The sequence below is a fragment of the Hippopotamus amphibius genome, chromosome 11 (genome assembly GCF_030028045.1).
Source record: "Hippopotamus amphibius kiboko isolate mHipAmp2 chromosome 11, mHipAmp2.hap2, whole genome shotgun sequence".
Lineage (NCBI taxonomy): Eukaryota > Metazoa > Chordata > Mammalia > Artiodactyla > Hippopotamidae > Hippopotamus > Hippopotamus amphibius.
The window spans coordinates 27645136-27670818 of NC_080196.1; the positions used below are offsets into that span (position 1 = coordinate 27645136).

The 25683-nt window shown below is 38.1% G+C and overlaps 1 protein-coding gene across 1 annotated transcript in view; it reads left to right on the forward strand.

Annotated features, from left to right (window-relative positions):
* The window catches only part of PKHD1 (PKHD1 ciliary IPT domain containing fibrocystin/polyductin), a 443114-nt gene that overhangs the window by 323588 nt on the left and 93843 nt on the right, over positions 1 to 25683 (forward strand). The window contains exons 55-59 of the mRNA XM_057700365.1: positions 15 to 169; positions 1540 to 1692; positions 5738 to 6616; positions 7394 to 7562; positions 12164 to 12321. Of these exons, the coding sequence (XP_057556348.1) occupies positions 15 to 169; positions 1540 to 1692; positions 5738 to 6616; positions 7394 to 7562; positions 12164 to 12321 (1514 nt within the window). The remainder of the gene's footprint in view (positions 1 to 14; positions 170 to 1539; positions 1693 to 5737; positions 6617 to 7393; positions 7563 to 12163; positions 12322 to 25683) is intronic.

Sequence of the window (25683 nt, forward strand, 5' to 3'; positions counted from 1 at the left end):
TTCTGCTGTTATAGAATTATAGTAGAGGACACAGTGGATTGGCGACCCCGTGACAAGATTGTCCTTAGCTCCTCTTCATATGAGCCTCACGAAGCAGAGGTCCTCACCGTGAAAGAAGTCGGGGGGCACCATATTAGCATCCACGAACGGCTCAGACACCGGCACATCGGTAAGGCTTTGGTTTGTTAGTTAAGAGAAGTGAATGAGCCAAGAAAAACATGTTCAGCAACCTGCCTGGGGACCTTGGATCCGATCAGCGTTCAGAGGGGATGGATAATATTTTACTGCTGCCCTAGGCTCATCCTAGAAGGCTTTATCTCCATCCCTTCATTAATTTTATTGCCTAATTTTTTTAAAAAAATACTTTGATATGAGGGAATTTTTTAACTTTTTATTTATAATGGCAAGCCTAGAAGCAAGCAGAAGGGTTAAGAATCTTGTTCAAGGTCACCGGGCATTTTCATGGCTAAGCCAGAATAAACCTCATGGGAGATGAGTTTCCAGTTCATTTCCTGGCACATTGAATCACACAACCACTTAGAATGTGGTAGTTATTGTAAATAATGACTCCTTTTTCAATACTTAGGAATGTGTCCTTCCTGACATGAAGTTCATTTTATGAACTGACTACTACTACTGCCCCAAAATATAAAGTCAAATACCTTTCTTAAAAAAAAGTACTGAGTATTTTAATACACTATACGCACTTAAAATATATTACATATAAATAATAAATAACCATATTTCCTGGTTCAGCCTAATAAATACACTTAACCCAGACAATATAGCTAATAAATAATAAAACATGGAAATAGAGGGATTAGGGGATATCTTTCTTATCTCTGATATGTGAGAGGGAATGCATGCTTTCGGTAGAACTGTATTGAAAGCTATTTCTAAATCATAGTTTTAAGGATGATTTTGTTTCTAAAGAGTGAAGGGGTAACGAGAACTCGTCAGCGACCCTTGCCTGTAATATGCAACGTGCAATGCAGAGGTGATGGGTGGGCGTGGGGATGGGGGTGGGGTGTGCAGTGGAACAAACCCGCAAGACTGGGAAGGCTCCTTCTGGGAGTGATGCGCTTCAGACCTGCCAGGAGAGAGCTCTGCCGCTGCTGCTTTGGTCCTGTCACTGCCTCAGTGGATCTGGGATTCCTCAGTCTCATGAAAGAGGTCCAGGGACCACGCACAACCAAACGCGGACATCTCACACTGATGAATTGAAGGAAGGAGGTTGGGGACCCCACTAATTGGACCGGTCTGCCCTTACATCCCTGTCCCAGTACCCACAGTGCTTGAGGAGAAATGAATTCTTGCTCAAACACTCTCGCTCTGATCCCAAGGAGAGACCAGTGAACGGGCTTTTCATTTCTCAGCTGACATTTGTGGAGAACGCCCGAGGAAAAGCAGACCTTAATGTTGGGAGGACTTCCGCGGGGGAAGGAGTGTTTTCATTTGTCAGGTTCGCTGGGTCCCCAGCTGGCGATCTCCGAAATAGGTTTTTAAAAGTTTTTCCTCCCCCAACTCCCTTTGCCCCAGGAAGCGCCCACGTCATGGAGCATGGCCGACACATTCGTTTGGCTGCAGAGGTTGGACTTTTGACCCGAAATATACAAATCCAGGGTGATACACCATGCAGGGGGAGACTAATTGTGGGGTCCTTCAGGAAGTCCAGCGTGGAAGAATTTTCAGGTAACTGAAATGTTAAGTTAGTAAGCACTACCAATTGGATGCTATGCATCTGGGACACTCTGAAATTCCAAAAGTAGGAATTTTCATTTATAAAACAAAATGTTTGAAATAGATGCTTCTTTATGGTCTGAGAAGCTTTGAATTTTCAGTCCTAATCTGTGCTTAATTATCAGTGTGATGTTAAAATAATGTACCAGCTATCAGAGCATAGGCACATTTTTACCTCAAAAAAAAAAAAAAAAAAAAAAAAAAGCTTCAGCAGACGTGAAATCTCCTCTGCTTTGAAATTATAGATGATTTAATGAACACTTGAATTTTATCTCTTTCCTGAATTTCTATTACTCTTTCCCAGTAGCATGCTCTATCTGATGGCAGGCCTCATCTCATGCTATAAATTAATAGTGTAAATTTAAATAAGAATGATTTCCATATTCTAGACTGCTTTAGGGATCAGTTCAATTTCTCTCATTTCTTGCAAGCTTTAGCTCTTCTGGAATGCTGCAAAATTATTTGATTAGTACCTTATTTCTTAAACTTAGTTTCCTTAAAAAGGATTCCAAAGTTTTTTCTTAGTCAAATAAAGCTCCATCTTAGAAAGTCACTACATACTCGAATTAGCAAAGGCTCTAAGAAAGCCTGGAGCAGAGATTCTAACCCCTTCCCGAATATATTGAGTATGGAACACTTTTTGTGGGTATATCTGTTTTACCAGTATGGCAAAGGGCAGTGTTTGGATCTTAAAACAAAAGTTCAGGATTTCTGGTCCATAGAGCAAGCTCTCTCTCCAAAAGCTTTAGCTCCATCAGGTCTCAGCAGAAGTGATTTTGCTCTCCTCTCTTCGCCGAAAGACATTTGGCAATATCTGGAGCCATTTTTGTTTCTCACAACTTTGGTGGAGCTTCTGGCATCTTGTGGGTAGATGCTCAACATTCTATAACGCACAGAACAGCCTCCCACAAGAATGGATCATCTGGTCCAAAATGTCAGTCATGTTGAGGTGGAAGAACCCTACTCTGGAAGGCTAGACAAAGGCTGAGTCCTGGCTGTGGTCGTGTCAAAACAAAACTGCCCTGCAGTTTTGACGACCGAGAATTAAGGAGGGAGCACAAGTTAGGGCCCCTTTACATGGTAACTGTTGGCCAGGCTGGAACCTGATCACAAGAGCAGGAAGGAAGGCAGATTCTTACAGCTGAGCACCAAAGCCAGAGCCTAACCCCCGGCGATGCTGACTTGGTCCTGAGTCTCTGACTTGCTGATCAGGCCTCTTAAATCATCCCCAGAGAAGGGAAAGAGAATCTGTATTTGATGCTTTTTATAGACTAGGAACTATGCTGGTTTTCACACCTGTTTTATCTCATTTAATCTCAATATCTCTGTGAGAAAGACATTTTTATACTCATTTTTATAGTTGAGGAAACAGCGTCTATAATAAAATTGACTGCTAATTTATAAAACTCCATTATGAGCTTTTGAACATCTTGAGGGTAAGATTGGGGCTTTCAGCCCTGTTTTCCTAGTATGGTAACTGCTGTGTATTAGGTGCTCAATACACATGAGTGAATCAAATAAATAAAGATTAAGAACATCATCCAGCTAGCAAGCGGCAGAGGTAACATTCACATTCGAGCCTGATTCTGAAGCCCTTGATAAACGTTTAATTTTATAATCACTTTAGATTTATAAAAAAGTTGCAAAGATATTATGGAGTGTTCCTGTATACCTTTCATCCAGTTTCCCCTACTGTGAAAATCTGATATGACTCTGATACATTTGTCAAAATCAGTAAATTAACGCTGGTGCATTAGTGTTAACCGAACTCAAGACATTATACAGATTCCACATGTGTTTCCACTGATGTCCCTTTTCTGTTCCAGAATCCAGTTCAGGTCCCCACACTGTATTAAGAACCCTTGCATTCTTCTGTAACATACTCCAGAGCCTGGATGAGGTAGGATCTGCAGGTATAGGTCAAGAGTGCCAGCTACGGTGTTGAATGGTTATAGGGCAGAAAAGGAGGCCAGGACTTAACAGTTCCTGCTTTTAAATCAGAGACCTCTGTCATTCTCCTCCTTCTGACCAGTAACATCCAGCTAGTTGTGCTCAGAAATGTGATAAACAAAAGGAAAAATGAGAAAACAGTTGTGACCAAAATCATTGCTTAATTCTCCATCAGAATGCTCAAAACATTGTATTTACTATTGATTAGTTTTGATTGTTGGTTAATATGCACACAGATAAAAAGATCTTGTACAGTTTAAAACTATGAATTAAAACCATGCAAGTATGACAGAAAAAAAAAACACGAAGTAAAATAATAATGGTACATCACCTTGACTGAGATTCTAGAACCACTTTTCATTCTACAAAATAAGCTTTTACTTGTGGATATACACTGGCATGGTATCCTTTGTGCCAAAGCTCTCAGAGACAGGTTCCATGGCCTTATCAGCTATGTGCTGCTGGTGCGGGATGCTTTAAATTATGCCAAAGAGCGTTATCACCTGACAAATAGTTTTTGGATGTTTTATCATTCTATGAATGTTTCCACACCACCTCCCAGTGTCTCCCTAATCAGTGTCATTTGAGAAATCTAGATATATTGGAATCCTGTTTGACCATCAAGAAAGACACACACACTTCATCTGTCCTTCTCACAATAGCTTGGTTCTTCTTGGCAGCTGATTTGCAAGGGTTCAGGCTTCTCATCTGTGAAAAGGAAGTGGGGAAGGTGGTGGATTAAGGCGGGACCAGCTTTGTGCTTTAAATATGAAGATACCACAACTCCCTCCATTTTTCATGAGGGGAATAGCTTTATAATTCACCTTTAAAAATGAAGGGGAATAAAGAAAAGAAGTGAGGGACAAAGCTGTGGCCTCCTTAGCTAAGGACACCTGACCTCTACAGCCCAGTCACCAGAATCTCAGTGCAAAGCTGTTCTGTTTATTCCATCCTGTCCTGCACGCTCCCCACTGAGCCTGCGTGGGTGTTAACAGTTCAACCTCTGCACCCATATGCGTGGCTCCAAGTCCTAGCATGCTAATTAGCCTTTCCCTGCCTCAGTTTTTTATCTGTGAAATGGGATAACTGAACCTATCACATAGGATTTTTACAAAAATTAAGAGTGTATATCTCGCACACATATACATATATGCCTGGTATATAATGAGTGCTATATTAGAGTTAGGTGTTATATTTATTAATTCACCTCATTTTTTACCTTATTCATGTTATTATCTATTTTACCAAAAATTTATACACTGAAAAATAGTGCTCATTGTATTTTTAAATCAGTCTAGTGGCTGTATTTTATACTGTTTTAACAATATCTACTTAAATTAGTACCAATAAGATTCCCAATAAGACTAAATAATTCACTATCGTCCCCTGACATAAAAAATGTGGAAGTTCTCTTCTCGTGGATAGAAAATGGAATGTATGGCTAGGATAACAATACAGAAAAAAAATTAAGATTCTTTAAAGTCACTTAAAAATATGTTATCACCTGTATCATGTCTTCATCAAGAAGAATGTTATGTTTCTGGACATCCATTGAGGAGAAGTTTTGCACTTATACTCTTCTTTAAAAACTCTTAAAATATTGTATATAGCTGGCCATTATTTTCATTCATGCAATATCTTTGTGGGGGTGACTGTGACCTTTTCACATGGGGTCACTGAAAGGAGACATGACTTTGAGGTGAGTGGCCAGGAAGCTACCTTCCCTTCATTCTTAGCAAGCTCCTTGAGCCAGTCCAGCAGACAGGTGCCTCCAAGGCCTTCTCCTTCCCCTGTCTTTCTTTCATCTCTCTCTATCCTATCACCAGACTCTTCAGTGTGCACAGGAAATTTTTCAGGCAGTATTGTGATATTTTTAATGATTCAGATTTTCTTCCTGAGACTCAATAACAAAATGTAGTGCTGGTGCTAAAAATAAACGATTACATTTTAATGAAAAATCTGTATATCCTGATGCCATTGAATGGACCATCCTTCTACCTTTTGTAGGGAAGAACCAAGTACCTAATTACATGCATTTTGCTTGCAGGTATCCTTCAGCTTTTCAATGTGGAAATTCAGAACTTTGGGTCACCATGGTATTCATCCATCGAACTCACTAATGTGTTGGCAGGATCCTGGATAATATCTTCTACTCTGCACCAAAGCTGCGGTGGGGGCATTCATGCAGCTGCCAGTCAGGGGATTATTTTAAATGACAATGTAGTGTTTCGCACAGCTGGCCATGGCATTGATTTGGAGGGTCAGGACTATTCTCTCTCTAATAACCTTGTGGTTCTGATGACACAGTCAACATGGTCTCCTGTTTGGGTGGCAGGAATCAAAGTGAATCAGGCTGAGAACATCCATCTCCATGGCAATGTTGTGGCAGGATCCGAGAGACTTGGCTTTCACATCCGAGGCCACAGGTGCTCCTCTCCTGGAGCTATTTGGTCTGACAATGTGGCCCACTCGAATCTTCATGGCCTCCATCTCTATAAGGAGAGTGGACTTAACAACTGTACCAGTATCTCTGGCTTCTTGGCTTTCAAGAACTTTGACTATGGTGCCATGGTCCACATGGAGAACAGCATTGAAATAGAGAACCTCACTCTGGTAGACAATACTATTGGCCTTTTGGCAGTAGTTTATGTGACTTCTGCTCCACAGTGTTATATCGAAAATCTACAGATTGTGCTTAGGAATTCAGTCATTGTGGCCACTAGCTCATCTTTTGACTGCATTCAGGACAGAATTAAGCCTCGTTCTGCCAACCTGACGTCACCTGATCGAGCTCCTTCCAATCCCAGAGGTGGTCGAGTTGGTATTTTGTGGCCTGTATTCACTTCAGAACCAAATTGGTGGCCCCAGGAGCCATGGCACAAAGTGAGGAATGGCCATTTAATTTCAGGCATCATGAAACTTCAAGGTAGGATGTTTGGGTTTCCAAGCAATGTAGGGTCATACATCTGTGCATAGAAGCTTTAATAGCATTTTGAAATTATACCAACAAAAGGGTACCGTGCAGTCTAGCGCTTGCTGTCCAATTGACCATCTACTGGGCATTGATAACCACAATGGTGGTTTATAATGACAGTGAGTGATTCCTTTAAAATGTCACAGCTCTATACATGTCGAAGAGCTTTCATAGGGAAATATTGGGTTGGCCAAAAAGTTTGTTTAGTGGTAACATCTTACGGAAAAACCTGAATGAACTTTTGGCCAAACCAATAGTTAATTTGATTATACGCCTATTCTCTTAGGTAGGTGTTATTTTTCCTGTCATACAGAAGAGGAAATTGACACATGGAAGTTGTGCCTCAGTGAGGTTGTTAAGTATCTGGTGGGGCAGCCAGGATTAAATTCAGTTATACTACAACTTATGCAGAGAATCTTCTATCAGGTCTTTTTTGTACTGTTGTACCCACTCTCCATTGGATTTTGATCAAGTCTTTGATGGAAAGTATTGCTCTTAAGATGTCAATGTGTTGGAATGCTCTTCTATTTTGCATACAATGTCTATGTCTTCAAGAATTAAAGATATTTTAAGTCAAGATTTATGTAGACTCCTGGAACTACCCTGGGCAGGAGCTTTAACTTACTCCTGGACATATGTTGGTGTAAGAATATTTAGTTGTGTAGTCTGTATTTGTGGTTGGTAGTTTACATGATATAATGTTATAATACCTTAAACATTTTTTTTCAGATGTGACCTTTTCTAGTTTTGTGAAGAGCTGCTATAGCGATGATCTAGACGTCTGCATTCTACCCAATGCAGAGAACACTGGAATCGTGCCTCCAATAACAGCAGAGAGGACCAGGATGCTGAAGATCAAGGATAAAAACAAGTTCTACTTTCCTCCTTTACAAACCAGGTACCAGTTTTGGTATTTATAGTAAGCCATATTTATGAAGGATGTGGTAATTTTCCAAATACCTGAACATGGGTTTTAAAAAAGGATAAAATCATCAGTGGGAATAGAAATAAGTCCCTTTAAAAGCTACAGTCGGTTGATTGGTCCCAATTCTTTACCCTCCTATATTCGTGCCCTTTGAGATATGATTTTTGTAATCTCTGTGCCTAAAGAGAAAGAGACTGTTTTTCTTGCCATTGAATCTGGGATCCACCACATGTTGTCCTCTGGCAGACAAAAGGGGCAGAAGTGATGGAATGCAAGTTTTATTGATATTGTTTAATTGTTTTATCTTTATCAGAGATATTTCTTTGGGATGTTTTCTAAATCAATGGAAAACATTGACCTTGATTCTTGAATATTCCATGGAGTATGTTGTCACTAGTTTTCAGAAGGAGGCTTGGGTGCCCTTGTGCAGGGACTGGTGGGGAAGGAGACCATGTCTGCTGTCAGGAATCCCTAAAATGAACCATATGGCTTAGACAGATACTTGTGCTCTGACCAGGCATAATTACTATTCTTGAATATATATATGATCTGAGAGTTTTATTCAAGAATCTGAAAACTAGACAAGGAATTTTTTTTTTTTTAATTCTTTTTGCTCTAAGAGGGAGTGGGAAAGTCAGAGCAGGGAGAATGTGTCATATTTTTCTTTCCTATAACACTGGGGAAGACTTCTTTAGTTGGAATAAAGGAATCAGGAAAAATCACCCTAATTAGAAAGTTTGTGTTTGGCCCAATGCCAGTTTCTTTATGATGCCCATCCCTGAACCATTTTTGGAACCTAAACATTATTAGGTATACAATTAGTGTTATTCTGTCATTTTTTTCTACTGTCATTTTTTCTTCCTTATGTTCAAGTCACCTATGTGATGAAATAGTTATAAAGCAAATGATATTATCATTTGATTCTTTGTATTATTAATACCTGACAGATGGTTGTCAGGCAATAAATATTTAATATTGTTACTAATGGCACCTAAAAACAATGGACCAGAGGAAATCAAACATATAACTCAGTGTTATAATTGCCAGTAACTTGTTTATATGCCCTGCTTGACTCTAAATTCTGTTGCTTATCTTTATCAGCATTTATTCCCCAACCTACAAGTAGTAGGTTTGCAATAGATTTGTTGAATGAGAACATCTTTTTTTCCCACATTGTCCGTATATATCACAAATATAATTGATATTTATAATGATAATCTTAAAATACTGCAAGGCCCCAAGGTTCCATAAAGCATTGATTATATCATGTTTAGTAAATATTAGTTAGGGGCATTTAATTGTATCTTGCATCTTAAAAAATTAGCAATTTATGTAAAGATTATATAACTCAATATCCAGAATATTTGGTTAATAAGAATTGTCTTTTTTCTTTTTTTATAAATAATATCTTTTTTTCAGCTTTTTATTGAAGTATAATTGCTTTACACTGTTGTGCCAGTTTCTGCTGTACAACAAAGTGAATCAGCTGTATTTATACATAAATCCCCATATCACTTCCCTCTTGAGCCTCCCTCCCATCCTCCCTATCCCAGTCCTCTAGGTTATCACTAATCATCAAGTTGATCTCCCTGTGTTATGCAGTAGCTGCCCACTAGCTATCTATTTTACATTTGGTGGTGTATATATGTCAATGAACTCTCTCACTTCATTCCAGCTTCCCCTTCCTCCACTCCATGTCCTTAAGTCCACTCTCTATGTCTACATCTTTATTCTTGCCCTGCCACTCTGTTCATCAGCACCATTTTTTAAAATTCCATATATATGTGTTTGCATATGGTATTTCTTTTTCTCTTTCTGGCTCACTTCGCTCTGTATGACAGACTCTAGGTCCATCCACCTCACTACAAATAACTCAATTTCACTCCTTTTTATGGCTGAGTATTATTCCATTGCATATATGTGCCACATCTTTCTTATCCATTCACCTGTTGAAAGGCATTTAGGTTGTTTCCATGTCCTGGCTATTGTAAATAGTGCTGCAATGAACATTGTGGTATACATATCTATTTGAGTTATGGTTTTCTCAGGGTATATGCCCAGTAATAGGATTGCTGGGTCATATGGTAGTTCTATTTTTAGTTTTTTAAGGAACCTCCAAACTGTTTTCCATAGTAGCTATACCAATTTGCATTCCCACTAACAGTGTAGAAGGGCTCCCTTTTCTCTGCACCCTCTCCAGCATTTATTGCATCTAGATTTTTTGATCATGGCCATTCTGCCCAGTGTGAGGTGATACCTCATTGTGGCTTTGACTTGCATTTCTCTAATGATTAGTGATGTTGAGCATGTTTTCATGTGTTTGTCAGCCATCTGTATGTCTTCTGTGGAGAAATGTCTATTTAGGTCTTCTGCCCATTTTTGGATTGGATTGTTTGTTTTTTTGCTATTGAGGTGCATGAACTGCTTGTATATTTTGGAGATTAATCCTTTGTCAGTTGCTTCGTTGGCGAATATTTTCTCCCATTCTGAGGGTTGTCTTCTTGTCTTGTTTATGGTTTCTTTTGTTGTGCAAAAGTTTTAAGCTTCATTAGGTCCCATTTGTTTATTTTTGTTTTTATTTCTATTATTCTAGGAGGTGGGTCAAAAAAGGATTTTCCTATGATTTATGTCATAGAGTGTTCTGCCTATGTTTTCCTCTAAGAGTTTAATTGTGTCTGGCCTTACATTTAGATCTTTAATCCATTTTGAGTTTATTTCTGTGTGTGGTGTTAGGAAGGGTTCTAATTTCATTCTTTTGCATGTAGCTGTCCAGTGTTCCCAGCATCACTTATTGAAGAGGTTGTCTTTTCTCCACTGTATATTCTTGCCTCCTTTGTCAAAGATAAGGTGACCTTATGTGTGTGGGTTTATCTCTGGGCTCTCTATTCTGTTTCATTGATCTATATTTCTTTTTTTGTGCCAGTACCATATTGTCTTGATCACTGTAGCCTTGTAGTATAGTTTGAAGTCAGGGAGCCTGATTCTTCCAGCTCCATCTTTCCTTCTCAAGATTCCTTGGCTATTCGGGGTCTTTTGCATTTCCATACAAATTGCAAAATTTCTTGTTCTAGTTCTATGGAAAATGCCATTTGTAATTTGATAGGGATTTCACTGAATCTGTAGATTGCTTTGGGTAGTATAGTCATTTTCACAATGTTGATTCTTCCAATCCAAGAACATGGTATATCTCTCCATCTGTTTGTATCATCTTTGATTTCTTTCATCAGTGTCTTATAGTCTTCTGCATGCAGGTCTTAGGTAGGTTCATTCCTAGGTAGGTTTATTCCCAGGTATTTTATTCTTTATGTTGCAGTGGTAAATGGGAGTGTTTCCGTAATTTCTCTTTCTGATTTTTTGTTGTTAGTGTATAGGAATGCAAGAGATTTCTGAGCATTAATTTTGTATCCTGCTACTTTACTAAATTCATTGGTTAGCTCTAGTAGTTTTCTGGTGGCATCTTTAGGATTTTCTATGTATAATATCAGGTCATCTGCAAAGAGTGACAATTTTACTTCCTCTTTTCCACTTTGGATTCCTTTTATTTCTTTTTCTTCTCTGATTGCTGTTGCTAAAACTTCCAAAGCTATGTGAAATAGCAGTTTCTAAGGTCTAATTCTGTTTGTTTATCATGCACTGTTTTTAGTGCTTCGCCTGTGCAAGTACTGCCTCAGAATAACTTCTGGTACTTGCTGAAAATATAGGGATTGGGGTACTTTTGACTGTCACTTTAGATAACTCTCCTCAACAATAACCTTTGGAAATAGTTGGTCATCTTCTGCCATCTAGGAACACTATTTCATTCTACATTTTTAGTTTCTAGGTTAAAAGTTTCTTGCTTCTACTTATATGACGTACATAGAATAGTCAAATTCATAGAGTCAGAAAGTACATTGGCTGGTGTCAGGGGCCAGCGAGTGGGGGATGGGGAGAAGGAATGGGGAATTAGTGTTTAATTGTATCAGAGTTTCAGTTTAGGAAGGTGAAAAATTTGCAAGATGGAGAATGTTGAAAGTTGCAGAACAAGGTGAATGTACTTAGTGCCACTGAACTGTACAGTTAAATATGGTTAAAATAGTATGTTTTCTATTATGTGACTTTTACCACAGTAAACAAAAAACATTTAAAAAAAACAAAACAAAAAGTTTTCTTGGTTTGGATACCTCAGCATATTTTTTTTTCTAACTGGATGAGTTTTATTCTCTCACTATACAAGTTAGTGGCATTGGAGACTGGGTCAGAGTTCCTCAAATATCCAATGCAGCATTGTAATATCCATAGATAATGTCTTTTTTTTTTGACATACAATTTAAACTGCATATATTTAAAGTGTACAATTTGAAATTTTTTTCTTATTAGTAATGTATATATGGCAATCCCAATCTCCCAGTGTGTTTTTTCTTGACTATATAACTGGGAAGTAACATTTTCTATAGAGTTTTATTTCATATCTATGTAACACATTATTAATGATAATATTTTATTGAATTTATTTTTCATAATGTCAGCACTACCAATATATGTTTTCTTTTTGCGGCTTATCATGGAAATGAGTTTCTTTCTATCTGTCTTCACAGGAGAGATTTAGGAATACTGGTCTGCTCTGAATCAGATTGTGAAAACCCTAGAAAATATCTCTTTAAGGATCTGGATGGGAGAGCCCTGGGTCTGCCTCCACCAGTTTCTGTATTTCCTAAAACTGAAGCAGAATGGACTGGATCCTTCTACGATGCAGGTCAGTTCTATCTGAACTCGGTGTCTCCAATAGAGACAGAGCTGGTTTGGCTGTGTGGTCCAGTGGGAACAAAATATCCTGGAGAGGAAGTTGGCTCTAGAATTGGAGTCTGTGACAATAAGCTGTTTGACTCACCTCTATCTCGGGAATGTTGGGTGCTTAAGAGATGTCAGCACACCACTGTTTTGCCTTCCATGAGTCTGCCTGTGTTCCATGTCAAAGGTACAGACTCCCAACATCCACCTGTGCACTTGTGATGAGAAGAATCCTCTCACTAGCTTGGACTCCTGGGCCTGAAGCAGCACTCTCTGTGCTCAGCGTTTCACGTCTGCCTTGAAGACAATTCTCCTGGCTTCTGGATCTATCTTTTTCTTCCATCAGAGCTAAATGCTCTCACTCTGGAAAGGGTGGTAGAGTAGATGACATGTCTTCTTTTTTGCCTTCCTTTTCTCCATCTTCTAATTGTTCCTGGGCACCTGTGATCAAAATCCCTTCTTATTCTTCTTGCTTTTTACAACTGAAGCCCATCTGACTATCAGTTTTTATAGCTGGATCCCTGGAGAGATCATCGTCTTTCTACTTCTACAAACGAGACTCTGAATTTACATTTTTGTTCAGGTGGAAACTGCTGCAAGTATATCCAAAGAACTTTCCCAACTTTATTTCTGCTTCATTGGTTGATTCTTTTTAGACTTCTTTTTCTAGTCTCCCTTTCTCTTTTGAAATTTTGAATATTCTAGGATTATATCCTCAGACCTTTTCTCTTCCTACCCTGTTCCCAAGTCCAAAGTTGAAATGCCATTTACTGCTGATGACCTCCAGTTTATATCTCCAGCCCAGACTCCACCCTGAACTGTGGTCTGTTATATCCACCTTACTTCACTGGGAATTATAATTAGCATCTCAGACTCAATATGGCCCAATTGGGGTTCTTGATCTCTGCCCCTATCCATCATCTGCTTCTTGCCTCAGTAATCATTCTTCATCATTCATGATGTTACTTAAGTAAAACAAAATCTAGGAGCGATCCTATATTCTTCTTTTTCCACAGTCAAACTCTCCCACTTCTAACCATCACCATCTCTCACTTGACAAGCTTCCTAACTGGTCTTCTTTCTTTCACTTCTATACCCTGTAGTCTGTTTTTCACACAATAAGCAAAGCGATCTTTTCAGCTTTCCAATGGTTTTCCATCTCCCAGAATGAAATCCAAATTATAAACCTTGTAGTATCTGGTTCCTGCCTACATTTTTCACTTCATCTTCTATGACACCTCCCTTACTTACATAATAAGCTTATCCCTATCTCAGGGCCTTTGCATTGGCTATTTCCTCTGCCTGAAATATCCTTCTTTGCAGAGCTGGCTCCTTCTGGTCAAATGATATAACTCCTCGGGGAGGCCATCCCTGATCACCCCATCTAAAATAAATATTCCTGCCTTATTCTCTAGCCCTACTATGCCTGCTTTGTTTTTTGTCAGAGTTCTAATACTTTGAAGGTATACTCTAAGTGTACTTGTTTACTTGTTGATTTACTATTTGCCCTTTTAGAATGCATTTTGTCCTGTTCACTGATATGTATTTGGGGGATGCTCAACAAATATTAGTGATGGACTGATCAAATGAATGAATTGTTGATAACCCAAGGGGTTATTCATACTCTTTGCCCCAAACCATCTAAGAACATGTAGAAGAAATTGAGGACTTTAGGCCATTGGGTTAAGGGTTTATCTCCACTGTGGAATTCTAGAACCAAGACATTTCTACGTATCATTTTATTTGTTTTCACCCTTCTTCCATTTGAACTCTTACTACTAGATAGCATTGGGCATTTAGAAGCGTTTCTATGTAAGTCTTTTAATTACCATACAATTTCATGCTTCAATATTTTTTCATATTTTTCTTAAATTTTTTCATAGGTTGAAGGCTTATCTTTGCAACAGAGTGACAAGCTCTGGATTACAGTGTAGGTTTTAAAAAGTCAGTGCTGAGTGCATAAAATATGCTGAGCAAATATTAATTTTGATGTGTTGGTTACATCTGTTGATTATAACCAGCAAATATCTCTGCACAAAAAATGAAATTCAGGGAATCGTACCTATTGAGAGAATAAGTGCAGAGTGGCAAAAGTAACAATAAAAATATAGGCAGCTACTCTCATTTACCAATAGATCTACTCAGATAGCTTTCTGTACTAAGTTACTCTGTTGGTTTAAAGCATCATCTCACTGTTACAGGTGTTTATGCTATCAAGAAAACATCATTTACTTTAAAATGAGTACATGAATTCTTGCGAGGCTTTTCTAAACTTGTGGGTTGTGATGAGGGTTCCATTTCTGTGCCATCAGTAGCAAGGGATACATGTCTGATTGTTTAATAAAAATTACAATTCAAAGAAGCATAAGGACTGAAGATGGTGTCTTAGTTTGTGTTGCCCCAGAAGCAGATGCTGATTCAAAAGAATCTGAGTAGTTTATGAGGGGGGTGAACTCAGAGAAATAGAGAATGGGGGTGGGGGTGGGGCAGTGAGATGAGGAAAGGGATGAAGCCAGGACAGGGTATGTTATCCAGCCAGTTACGACCATGGACAGCTGGGGCTCACATCTGGTGGGGACTCCAGGAGACCACGGGAGTGTGATCCACAGTTGTCCCAGCTAAGCCGTGAAGAAGGTGAGATGTTGACTGAGGGATGCTCCTGGGGACACTATCTCTTCAGCCCTTTGGCTTTCCCTGAACAGACCAATCGTGCTTTTTCCCATGGCCAGGAAAAACCTTTCTCAGAAAGGAGTCTTAGGATTTTGTAGTAACTGTCTTTGGTGTGTGAAGGTAAGTGCCAGGAAGATATGGGGTGACATTGAAAATGTCTCTTACAAACAGGAACTCTAAAATATCCATCAAATACTCCAGGTATGAATAATAATGTTCTTTCCATGAACTCTTTGGTGGTGCTTACCTTGTGGTGTTAATATGCTATTTAGGCACAAACATAGATATAGATATAGATACATAGATATATAGATATTTAGCATATTCTTGCTGCTGGTTGAAAAGCTGTATATTTTATTTTTTTCACCACTCTTTGTCTTGGCTGTGATACATGAGTCAATGGTAAAACTCTGACAGGTATTATAATATTACATGCTACTTAGTATCAGTGTGTGGACAAGCGTGAGCATGTGTGTGAGTGGCTGGAGGTTTATTGGGAGGTGTGTAGGACGGACTGCCTTAAACTCCTGATGTTTTAAAGCTTTATACTATTTTAAATTAGGTTGCTGTAGGTCCCAACTGTAAGGATTCCCTCAATAGAATCCGCTGTTTACTGTACTACAAATACAGACTGTGTCTTCTTGCCACGAAGAGGACAGCACATAGTAAATGGTGCCTTCCGGGTACTAGGATTGGAGTGTCTTCCTTTGATTTCCAGAATAGGAATATATCCCTCCTTCCCTAATTCAAGTCCCTTTTCATTTTTTAAACCATTCTTTTATGCTACTTTCCAATTCCTGTCCACAATCTGGTGGAGGAGAAAAGCACACATTTAATCTTAAGAGAATAAATGTCTATTTTGTATTTTTCCTCTTCAAGACAAGAGGACATAGATGATCTATGATCATCTATAAAACAGTGGAAGCAGCTCAGCAAAGATGAAAATGGAGGCCGCTGGAACCAGTTCTTATATTTATTCCGAATGGTGTTGAGTTTAACGCACCCTTTTGGCCTTTCTCCATTTCATTAACAAACAGTTTGGAGTCCATTGCCTTTGAGGTTTATTTTTAATTTGAAAAATACAGGTTTTATTTGCACATATAAGTTCATGTGCAAAATTCAGACAGACATCCACAGGTCCCAAGGTATTGTCATATGCTCTGGCGTTGGGAGCAAAAATTATCCACGTGGATCAGCTGTGAGGGATACTGTGCCAGTGGGTTTTGCTATCTGTGTAGTGCAGGGTGTGTAGCCAGGGGAAAAGTGAGCTGTTAATTTTGTTTTGTACTTATCTGTAAGTTTGCATTTGCAGCCAACTTTGAAACACACATGGCAATAGAGTGCAAGGCAGCTAATCTCAGCAGGAGAACCTCTAAGAACCATTTGCATTTTATTCTGGAAAGAATTTCTTTTGATGATGGAGGCGTCTAATCACCTGAAAATCCAGAAGTATTTATAAAAACAAAGTCTTGAAATTAATGTCCCATTTAGGTAGGACTAGACAGATACTAGAGCTTTCCACCTTGGCTTCTGACTCATTTCCTGTCTGCCCCAGTCTACAGATGCATGGCATCACCTCTCAGCCCAGTTCATAGAGATGGGCTACTGGTGTTATTGGGAGAAGACTGAAAGAAGTCAGAGCTTTGGTTTCAATGGCATTTTACAATTTCTTAGCCATGATACAGGAAGTAGAAAGGGGGTGTAATGGAAGCTAGCATTCGTTGAGCCACTTTTGCATGTAATGTGCCGAAGTTGGCATTTTCACTCATTCAGCAAATGCATTTGACCATCTATAGTCTACCAGTGGTTTTCTAAGGATGTGGGCTATCGTTGTGAATAAGATAACATTCCTGCTTTCATCAAACTTATGTTCCAGTGGAGATTACATCTCTCTCTCTCTCTATTATATCTATATTAACAAATAAATAAAATATTTCAATAGTGATGAGAGGTATGAAGAAAATAAAACAGTTTTGGGCTAGAGAGGTAGTTTCAGGTTGTGTGTGTGTGGGGGGTGTGTGTGTGTGTGTATGTGTGTGTAAGGGAGCGGCTATTAGAAATAGAGTTACAATTCCAATGAGGCCTGAATGAGGAGCAAGAAATCAATGCTCTGAGCAGAGGGAGGCACTTTCCAGGGACAGGGACCAGCCGGAGCAGGGGCTCTGATACCAGAATGGCCTCATAGTGTCTGAGGGGTGGATGAAAAAAAGACCCATGGGGGTAGTGTGTGGTCAGTGAGAGGGGGCGTAGTTGCAGGTAGCCAGGGCCTGGCCCCTTTATAGACCAGAGTAATTTAGTAAGATGGTGTCGGAGGTTTTTTATGAAGGTGGTGCAAGAATTTTATTCACTCTCTGGAAAGATCATACAAGCTGCCGTGGAGTGAATGGATCATGGTGGGAGGGAGGCTGGGAGCAGGCGGGGTAGTTAGAAAGCTGGGGGTGAGGGGACCACAGAGGCAGGACTCCTCGAGTGGTCCACTGCCCTGTGCTGCCCACAGAATGTGCTGGTTCACAGTGAGGTGACTATAGAAATGTCACGTGGAAAACCAGAGCTACTTGATGGTAATGGTACCTCTTTTGGAGCTAATGAACAAGATGCAGGCTTTCATTTTGCATGCCGAATCTGTCTGATAATTTGCACTGTATTTTAAATATATTGGTTTTCAGTAGACTGGAAATTTTGAAACAAACAAACAGAACATAAACCCCCCTCGTTCTCCTGCCCTTGTTCTCCTTCTTCAATTTAGGAGGTAAATTTGATGTTCTTAGGACAGTGGCTCCCAAAGCTGTCTTATTATCAGAATTATCTAGGACATTAAGCATTCATTTGCATGTGGGAGGATTTTGAGTCGATAGGTGTGTGAAGCCCAGGCCTTTGTGTTTAACACACACAAACACACACATACACATATATATACACATATATGCATATACATACACACACACACACAGAAGCCCTCCCCAAGTGATTCTGCTATGCTAAGGTTTGAGAATCACTGTTATAGTTATATGCCCCCTTTGAAGTGAATAGAGAAGATGGTAAGAAGACAATTAATATTTTTAATTAAAAAAGCGGGCAGTTTCAGTTTCTCATGAAGTATCAAGAATTAGCTCTCTGTGCCAAATACCAGCAGACATAAACATACTTGTTTATATACACACTGGATGTATTTCTGAAAGGGAAAAGAACATTAACTAAAAAGACGTGGGAGTACTTACAATCTAAATTGAGTCTTTGCATAATAAGAATATATTAAACCTTTAAAAAATTTTTAGATTATTTTTCCTGGTAGTGAAGTGAGTTAAATGACCTCAGCATGTCACTTTCACAACATATCACTGGATAAAAATGGGTTCAATTCTAAGTTTATTTTTTAAACTCTATATTGAATCATTATATTCAAAGTCTAAACTTGTGATAAGCTTTTCCCACACTTTCCTCGATATCATTCCCAGCAAAATATTGTGGTCTGAGCAGGACTTCTGACCAAATCCACCTTCAGGGCAGGTGAGAGTTTCCCATTCTTTACTAGGAAAGGGTAAGAAACATTTTTCAAATCGTGTTACTTCTTGGACACTTCTTGAGAAAGAAAGTTATAAACCACTGTGGAGACCTTAAAAGTGACTAGCCTCAAATCAAAAATAAAAGATGAGGTTGGTAAAAAAGAAAATAAAGCTGGCATTTGACTGTCAGCCCATAGAGTGATGAAGTGGTTTCTAACTGAATAATGGGGAAACTCAGGTTTCAATGTGGAGACGTGTGCTCAGCTGCCTAACAGACAGAGAGCAGCCAGCATTTTCTCAACTCTTTGTTGCTAGATCTAGAAATGTGTCTTTTCTTTAAGCTTTCCAGGCTTCTCTTTTTTTTTCCCATTTGTCCTGGGAATGACAGCAAGATGGTATTATAAAATGGAAGGAGAGGGAGGGAGAAAATGAGAGGACAGAACGGAGAGGGGAAACGGTTGTTAGAAAATTTGTCTGCCAATATCTGTGCTTGTAGAGGTCTTTTTCTTCTAGCTAGAGGGGGAAATACCATTCTCTTTTCCCAAGCAATTATAGGCCCCAAAGATTGAAACTTGGTATATAGCTCTTTAATCTCAGCAGATATTTATGGTTAAACATTAGACTTTTAGGATTCCAGATGTCAGGGTATTAAAATATAAAGGCACAGTGGAGTCTCAGAAAATATTAGAATCTTTGGGATATGTGACTGCAGGGATTTTTATCCTGAGCAGAGAAGGATAAAGCTTCTGGGGATGCTTTGTAAGACCCAAAGAGTACCTTTCTTCTACCTGAGTCTCTCCCTCCCCCATGACTTGTCTGGTCTGCAGGCAGTGAGTGGCGTAACAATATTTGATCGCATTTTGAAATAATCCATACTGTGAATTGGAATGATTTTCCTGTGTGATTGTAAAGGGTGACGTAAGAGGCTTATGATCTATGGGAACAATATCCCTTTCCTTTTTTCAATCTAGACATCTTATTCCTGTGATTCTCTTGCTCCTCTGCCCTTCCATTAACGACAAATACTCGTTGAGTATGTTTCTGACTCTCTGCTAAGACCTTCAGATGAATGATCTCATTTAATGCCATGGACAAGATCTACGCTAAGAGACAGATATTCTTGTCCCCTCCATTTTATTAATATGGAAGCTGATGTAGAGACATAGGCAACTTGCTCAAGTCATACGACTAATTAATGGAATATTCAGGACTGAACCTGTGTTTTTAACACTATACAGTATCCTCCTTCAACGTTTTCTTGCTTCTTTCTTTACATTGCCCAATGTTAGCTGTCTGAGATCTATCAGCTTTTCTTACACACAAAGCTCTGTCTACACAGAACAAAGCAAACTGAAACTGCAATTATTCCAGCAATTATCCACCCCAACTAGCAATAATAATAGTTACCATTTATCTGGCATATTCCATGTGCCACGCATTATGCTAAGTGGCTTATAAACATTCCCATTTATCCCTCCAACAACCTTAACATGTAGGGATTATTATCTCTTTCAGCATTTGAAGGAATAGGGGTTTAGAAAAGTTAACTAATTTTTCATGGTCCTGCTGCTAGAATGTGCAGAACCAAGATTTAAATCTGTATTTGTCTGACTCCAAAGTCTGGGCTCGTAACCACTTCTAGATAATTATCATCGTGTGGTCTGAATCATCTGGTGGGGCACTCTACAGAGATATATTTAATCGAATAATTCACATATTTCCATTTTACGTGGTAGGAAATAGATGTTTAGATTTTTAAAAATATCTGTCAATTACTATAACATCTTTCAAAGACAGTGTAATAACAACCACACAAAAACCTCTTTCAGTTCCTCTCTATCATATATATATATATACACACACACACACATATATGTATATATGGAGCCATTTTCCATATGGACAAACTAAATGGACTCTGTCACATCCAAGAACAGCATTTCTCCAGTGTTAACCACTGGAGGTTGTGTGATGGCAATAGAGTTGTATGGAGGAGAAGCTTTGGTCGTGAGATCAAAAGTATATTGTAATTTTTCAGTAGTTTCTCCTTTTCCCCCAATGAATTTATGTAGGTTTTTCTTTTTTTTCCAACTTAGACAAATGTTATCGAGTACCCAGTGAGGGTGAAGCACTGTGTACTGTTGGAGTAACCTAGAAAGGACATCAAGGTAGATAAGAACGGAAGGCACATATGAAAGAGGCAAGTAAAGAATTGTGTTTAGAAGCAACAGACGCAGGGCTGCCTGTGTGTTGCAGTATGATAGCTCCCCTGTGGAATGCTCCCTGGCTCCCACATGCAGTTGGGACTTTGCCTCTTTATGTCCTTGCTTCATCTATCACTCAATTCCATTATAGCTCATCCCATGCTCTACGGTCATCACTTTACAAGCCTGCCTTCTCATCAGACTGAGTACCTTAAAGGCAAACATCTTTGAAATTTTTGTACAATCTTTGGAACATAATTTGTGCCCAGGAAGTGTTGGCTAAGTGAGGGAATAAATGAATAAATGGGTGAATAAATGAGTGAAAAAGTCAAGAATTGAAGTTTGCCAGTCAACTGTTTCACAAAATGTTTCGTAGATTTACTCAAATTTACTGTGTAATTTGTTTTAGCATTTTAAAAGAATGTTTCCCGTTCACTTATCTCAGGAAATTGTGAAAAATGTGATGCATGGCCAGATAAATGTTGAAACCTCTGACTATTCCTGTTTTGGAGATTTATCATGTGCATTAAAATATTAAAGATTCTGATAAGTCCTATGATTAAAAAAATACTTTTTAACTTTGTGCTATCCAGTATTTCTTAAACTTTTTGACTACAGAATATGTTTTCATACAACACACTAGTACTCCTTGGAATTAGTATATTTCAGAATGCATTTCGGGGGATATTGTCTTATATTAATCCATTAGTCTGCAGAAATACATGCCAGTTGTAAAGAAATGATACAATTGCAGCATTTTATTTGATTTTGATGGTTTATTGAAGGTCAATCAGATCCACTTCTCATTCAGTGAGAAGATGGCATCTATTGTTAACTTTCCCAGGAAGTGGGAATTCATGTTCTTACAAGACTGCCTAATATATTTTGAATAATTTTAATTGTTAGGATCTTCCTTCTATGATTTCTACCCAGCAACCTAGTTTGCTTTCTGGTGTACAAAGTATAAGTAATTCTTTCCATATTGCATTATTTTACATATTCAAAGGCAGTTAAGCAGTGATCTTATAATAACCCAATATACTTCTTTCAAACATAGAAATTCTAAATTTTTTCATTAGTCAACATATGACAATTTTTTTTCAGGCTTTCATTTTCTAAACTGGCTTATTTTGATGTTCTTCTGTTTGTCAATGATTTTTCCAAAATATAGAAACCAGAACTGAGCGTTGCCTATCCAGAACAGCATTGTCCAATAGAAATAATAATGCAAACCACAGGTGTAACTTAAATTTCCTAGTGTCCAAGTTAAAAAAAGGAAAAAAGAAACAGATGAAATTTAATTTAGTAATATATTTTATTTAATCCAATATATTCAAAATATTTTAAGATGTAATCAGTATAAGATTGAGATATTTGCATTCCTTTTTATCATACTGTTGTTGAAATTTCACATGTATTTTACAGCTACAGAATATCTCAATTCAGAAACTACATTTTCATCAGAAATATTTGATCTGTGTCGATTTCATAAACTTTACAATTGAAAGTAGGTGCACATACAAGTTGTTCCAAATATACCTAAACATGTTTTGCAACTAAATGATCAGTTTTACACTTTAAATTATATTTGATTAAATTATATACAATTTAAAATTTAGTTCTTCAGTTGCACTAATCATGTTTCAAGGACTTAATAGCTACACGCAGATGGGTATGTCTTCCTTTGATCTGGAGGGACAAATATTAAAGAGAATTGATTTTCTAAAACCTATGTGCTAGACTAGTTGTCTCTGTTAAATTTCACTTTTATAAGTCATTTTTATAGGTCATCAGATGCATCTTGCGTTTCTAGAATTAGAAACTAACCACAGAATTAGAAACCATTCTGGAGACCACCTAATTGATTCCAGGCATATAACTTGGTCAGTAGAAGAGAGAAGCTTGCATAGCTGCCTGGATTATCTGCCTGTAGCAGAAACTATTGTTTAAATATCCAGTCCTCCAAACAAAGCATCAAGGTTTTCTGAGCCTGGGAATTTTACTGCTCAGGGTATAATCCTTTATTGAGAAATCTATTCACATTTCTATGCTTTGTTACATGAGAAACAGTAACATCAAGGTTCCACAAGAGGGGCTATTTTTGAATAGTCCGTAACTAAGTGAAATTTCTTGACTTTTTTGCCATGATGATATACTGGTTCTCTCCTTTCTATTTTCCATTTTCTTGCCTTTTCTTTCTGTTGCGCTTCCTCTCTCAGCCTCTACCCCTGGATTATTTCCAGGACTTCATTGAATAGTGAACTGTGGTCTTATTTTAAGATTTTCATAATGGAGGAATCCTTCAATGCTGCTTTCTTTCTTTTGGTACAAGAAGTATTGAAAGATTTAGAAGGCAGAAGCTCAAACTTTAGCTTATTTTATGCCTAAAACGGATGGATGTTTTCTGCGTGTTTGATTATTTTATGTGTGTGTGTGTTTGTACATATGTGCGTTTTAATGGAAGGAAATACTTGGGTAGACCCACCAATAAATAAAGTGCTTGTGCCTTACCAATAGGTACTGAACAAGTTCATGGCTCAGACCTTCTCATTTCAATATTATGGATCAGAAAGATTCTTTGATTTAGTTCTAAGTTTTTTCTCCATATATTTGCACACTCACTAGGTATAAAATTAATGCTGTTTTGTGACCATCTGAATGTAACCATTAAAATATTCTGGAAATAGATATGTGGATGGAATAAAAATTTTTTTAGGTCAGAAATAGATACCAAATACATTTAAGAACTTAATGTATAACAAAGAGGACATTTTAAATCATGGGAAAATAGAAACTATTCAATTAATGATGTTGAGGGATTTGACTAATCACTAAGGGAAAAAAATTAGGAATTCATATATTTCTCTTTATAAAAATAAATTTCATATGGATTCAAGATGAAAAAATATATAGAATTACCAGGAAATATTGGTGAGGTTACATATTCTTAGAGTTATGGAGATTTTTCTTAGCATGAATCAAAATCTAGGACACATATGTAAATATTTGATAAATTTGTTGCTATAAGAATTAAAAAATTCTGCAAAGAATATTAAAAACTAAACTAAAAAAAAACTGGGAAAAAATTAAAACTCAAATAGAAAAGGGCTAATTTCCTTAATATACCAAAAAGATTCTTACTAATAATTAAGATCAATAAAGAACAAGCCAATTCAAAAAATACTCAAAGGATTTTAAAGTGCCTTTCACAGGAAATAAACACAAATGCCAAAAAACATACAAAAAGTCATACGAAGCATACAAAAAGAGAAAGACGGTATCTCATAATCAGAGCGTAGGGTAAGAGTTTTTACATTGAGTTGAGCTGTCTGAACTGTGTTCACTTACTAGATGGGCAACTACGAGAAAGCTTCTTATTCTTTCTGCACCTCAGTTTCCTCATTTAGAAAGTAGAGATATTAATAGCATATACTCATATGATTATTTTAAGGATTAAAAGACAGCAACTCAACAAAAGTATCCCCCACTACTACTAAGACAGTGATGACCATTGCCACTATATTTAATATTAATATGATTATTTTTGCAGTCGTGTTGGCAACTATCTGATAGCCTATACCTTTGACTCCACAGCTCCACTTTTAGGAAATTATCCTAAAATTTTTTGTTGAATGAATAAATAAGACAGTAAAACAATGAAAAAGAAAAGACTTCTTGCCTTTACACTCTGCTATCCTGATCTTCAGTGCTGCAGCTTAGAGGGAAGTTGCCACTTTTTAAAATCATGTATATGCATTACTTATTATTTTAATAAGAATAATGATAGTAAAACTCATTTATAGAACAAATGGGAATCCTGACATATGAGTTGGTTATTATGTAAAGCATGTCAGGAGAAGGGACACAGAAGAAAAGAAATTTTCCTAGACCTAGAAGCCAATCTCTCTACTATGGAATTACGGACTCCCTGTAGGACCCAATTCCAATTTGCTTAATTCCCTCACAGGAGAAATATTAATAAAAATTGAATATAAGTTCCTGAAAGTAATTGCCATGGAGAAAGGGAGTTGAAGCTGATTTTTTTTCTGTGGCTGTGGATAATAATCTCTTCCCTTTTGGGTGATATTGGTGAGATGCAACTTTCCTTAAGCATAGCCCGTGTGGAAACAGCCTATCCCTACATCTAGGCCATATTCTGTCTTCTTGTTTGAGCACTTTGGAGGCAAAGGAGCAGATCCTAGAGCTATAAAACTCACAATGCCTATATACTAGCCCTTCACCCTGACTTGGGATAAGTACTAAGTAAGTACTAGTGACCACTGTTTTGTTGCCCCCATTTATCCTGCCTCTGGCTGGGGTGATGACTTGAACATTCGAGCACCCATCTTAACTGATTCTTTTACCAGTTTTCTGCTACTGCCATAGCAAATTACTGTAAGTTTAGTGACTTAAAAAAACACCCATGTATTTATTGTCTCACAATTCTGCAAGTCAGAAGTCTGAGATACTTGGCTGGTTTCTCTGCTTAGAGCCTCTCAAGGCTGAAAGTTAGATATTGGCAGGACTGCATTTCTTTCTGGAGTCTTTATAGATGAATCCACTTCCAATCTTACTCAGGTTCTTGGCCAAATTCAGTTCTATGTGACTGTAGGACTGAGGTTCCCGCTCCCTTGCTGGTTGTAGGATGTGGGGTCAACTTCTAGGGCTGCCTACACTCCCTGACTGTGCATGCAAAGCCAGCAAGGGTGGCTTGTATCCTTCTCATGCTTTGAATTTCTCCTGCCTTCTCTTGTGCTGCATCTCTCTGATTCTAGCCAAAGAAAGTCCTTCGCTTTTAAGAATTGATAGGGTTATGGACTTCCCTGGTGGCGCAGTAGTTAAGAATCCACCTGCCAATGCAGGGGACACAGGTTCAGTCCCTGGTCCGGGAAGATCCCACATGTCACGGGGCAACTAAGCCTGTGCGCCACAACTACTGAGCCCGTGTGC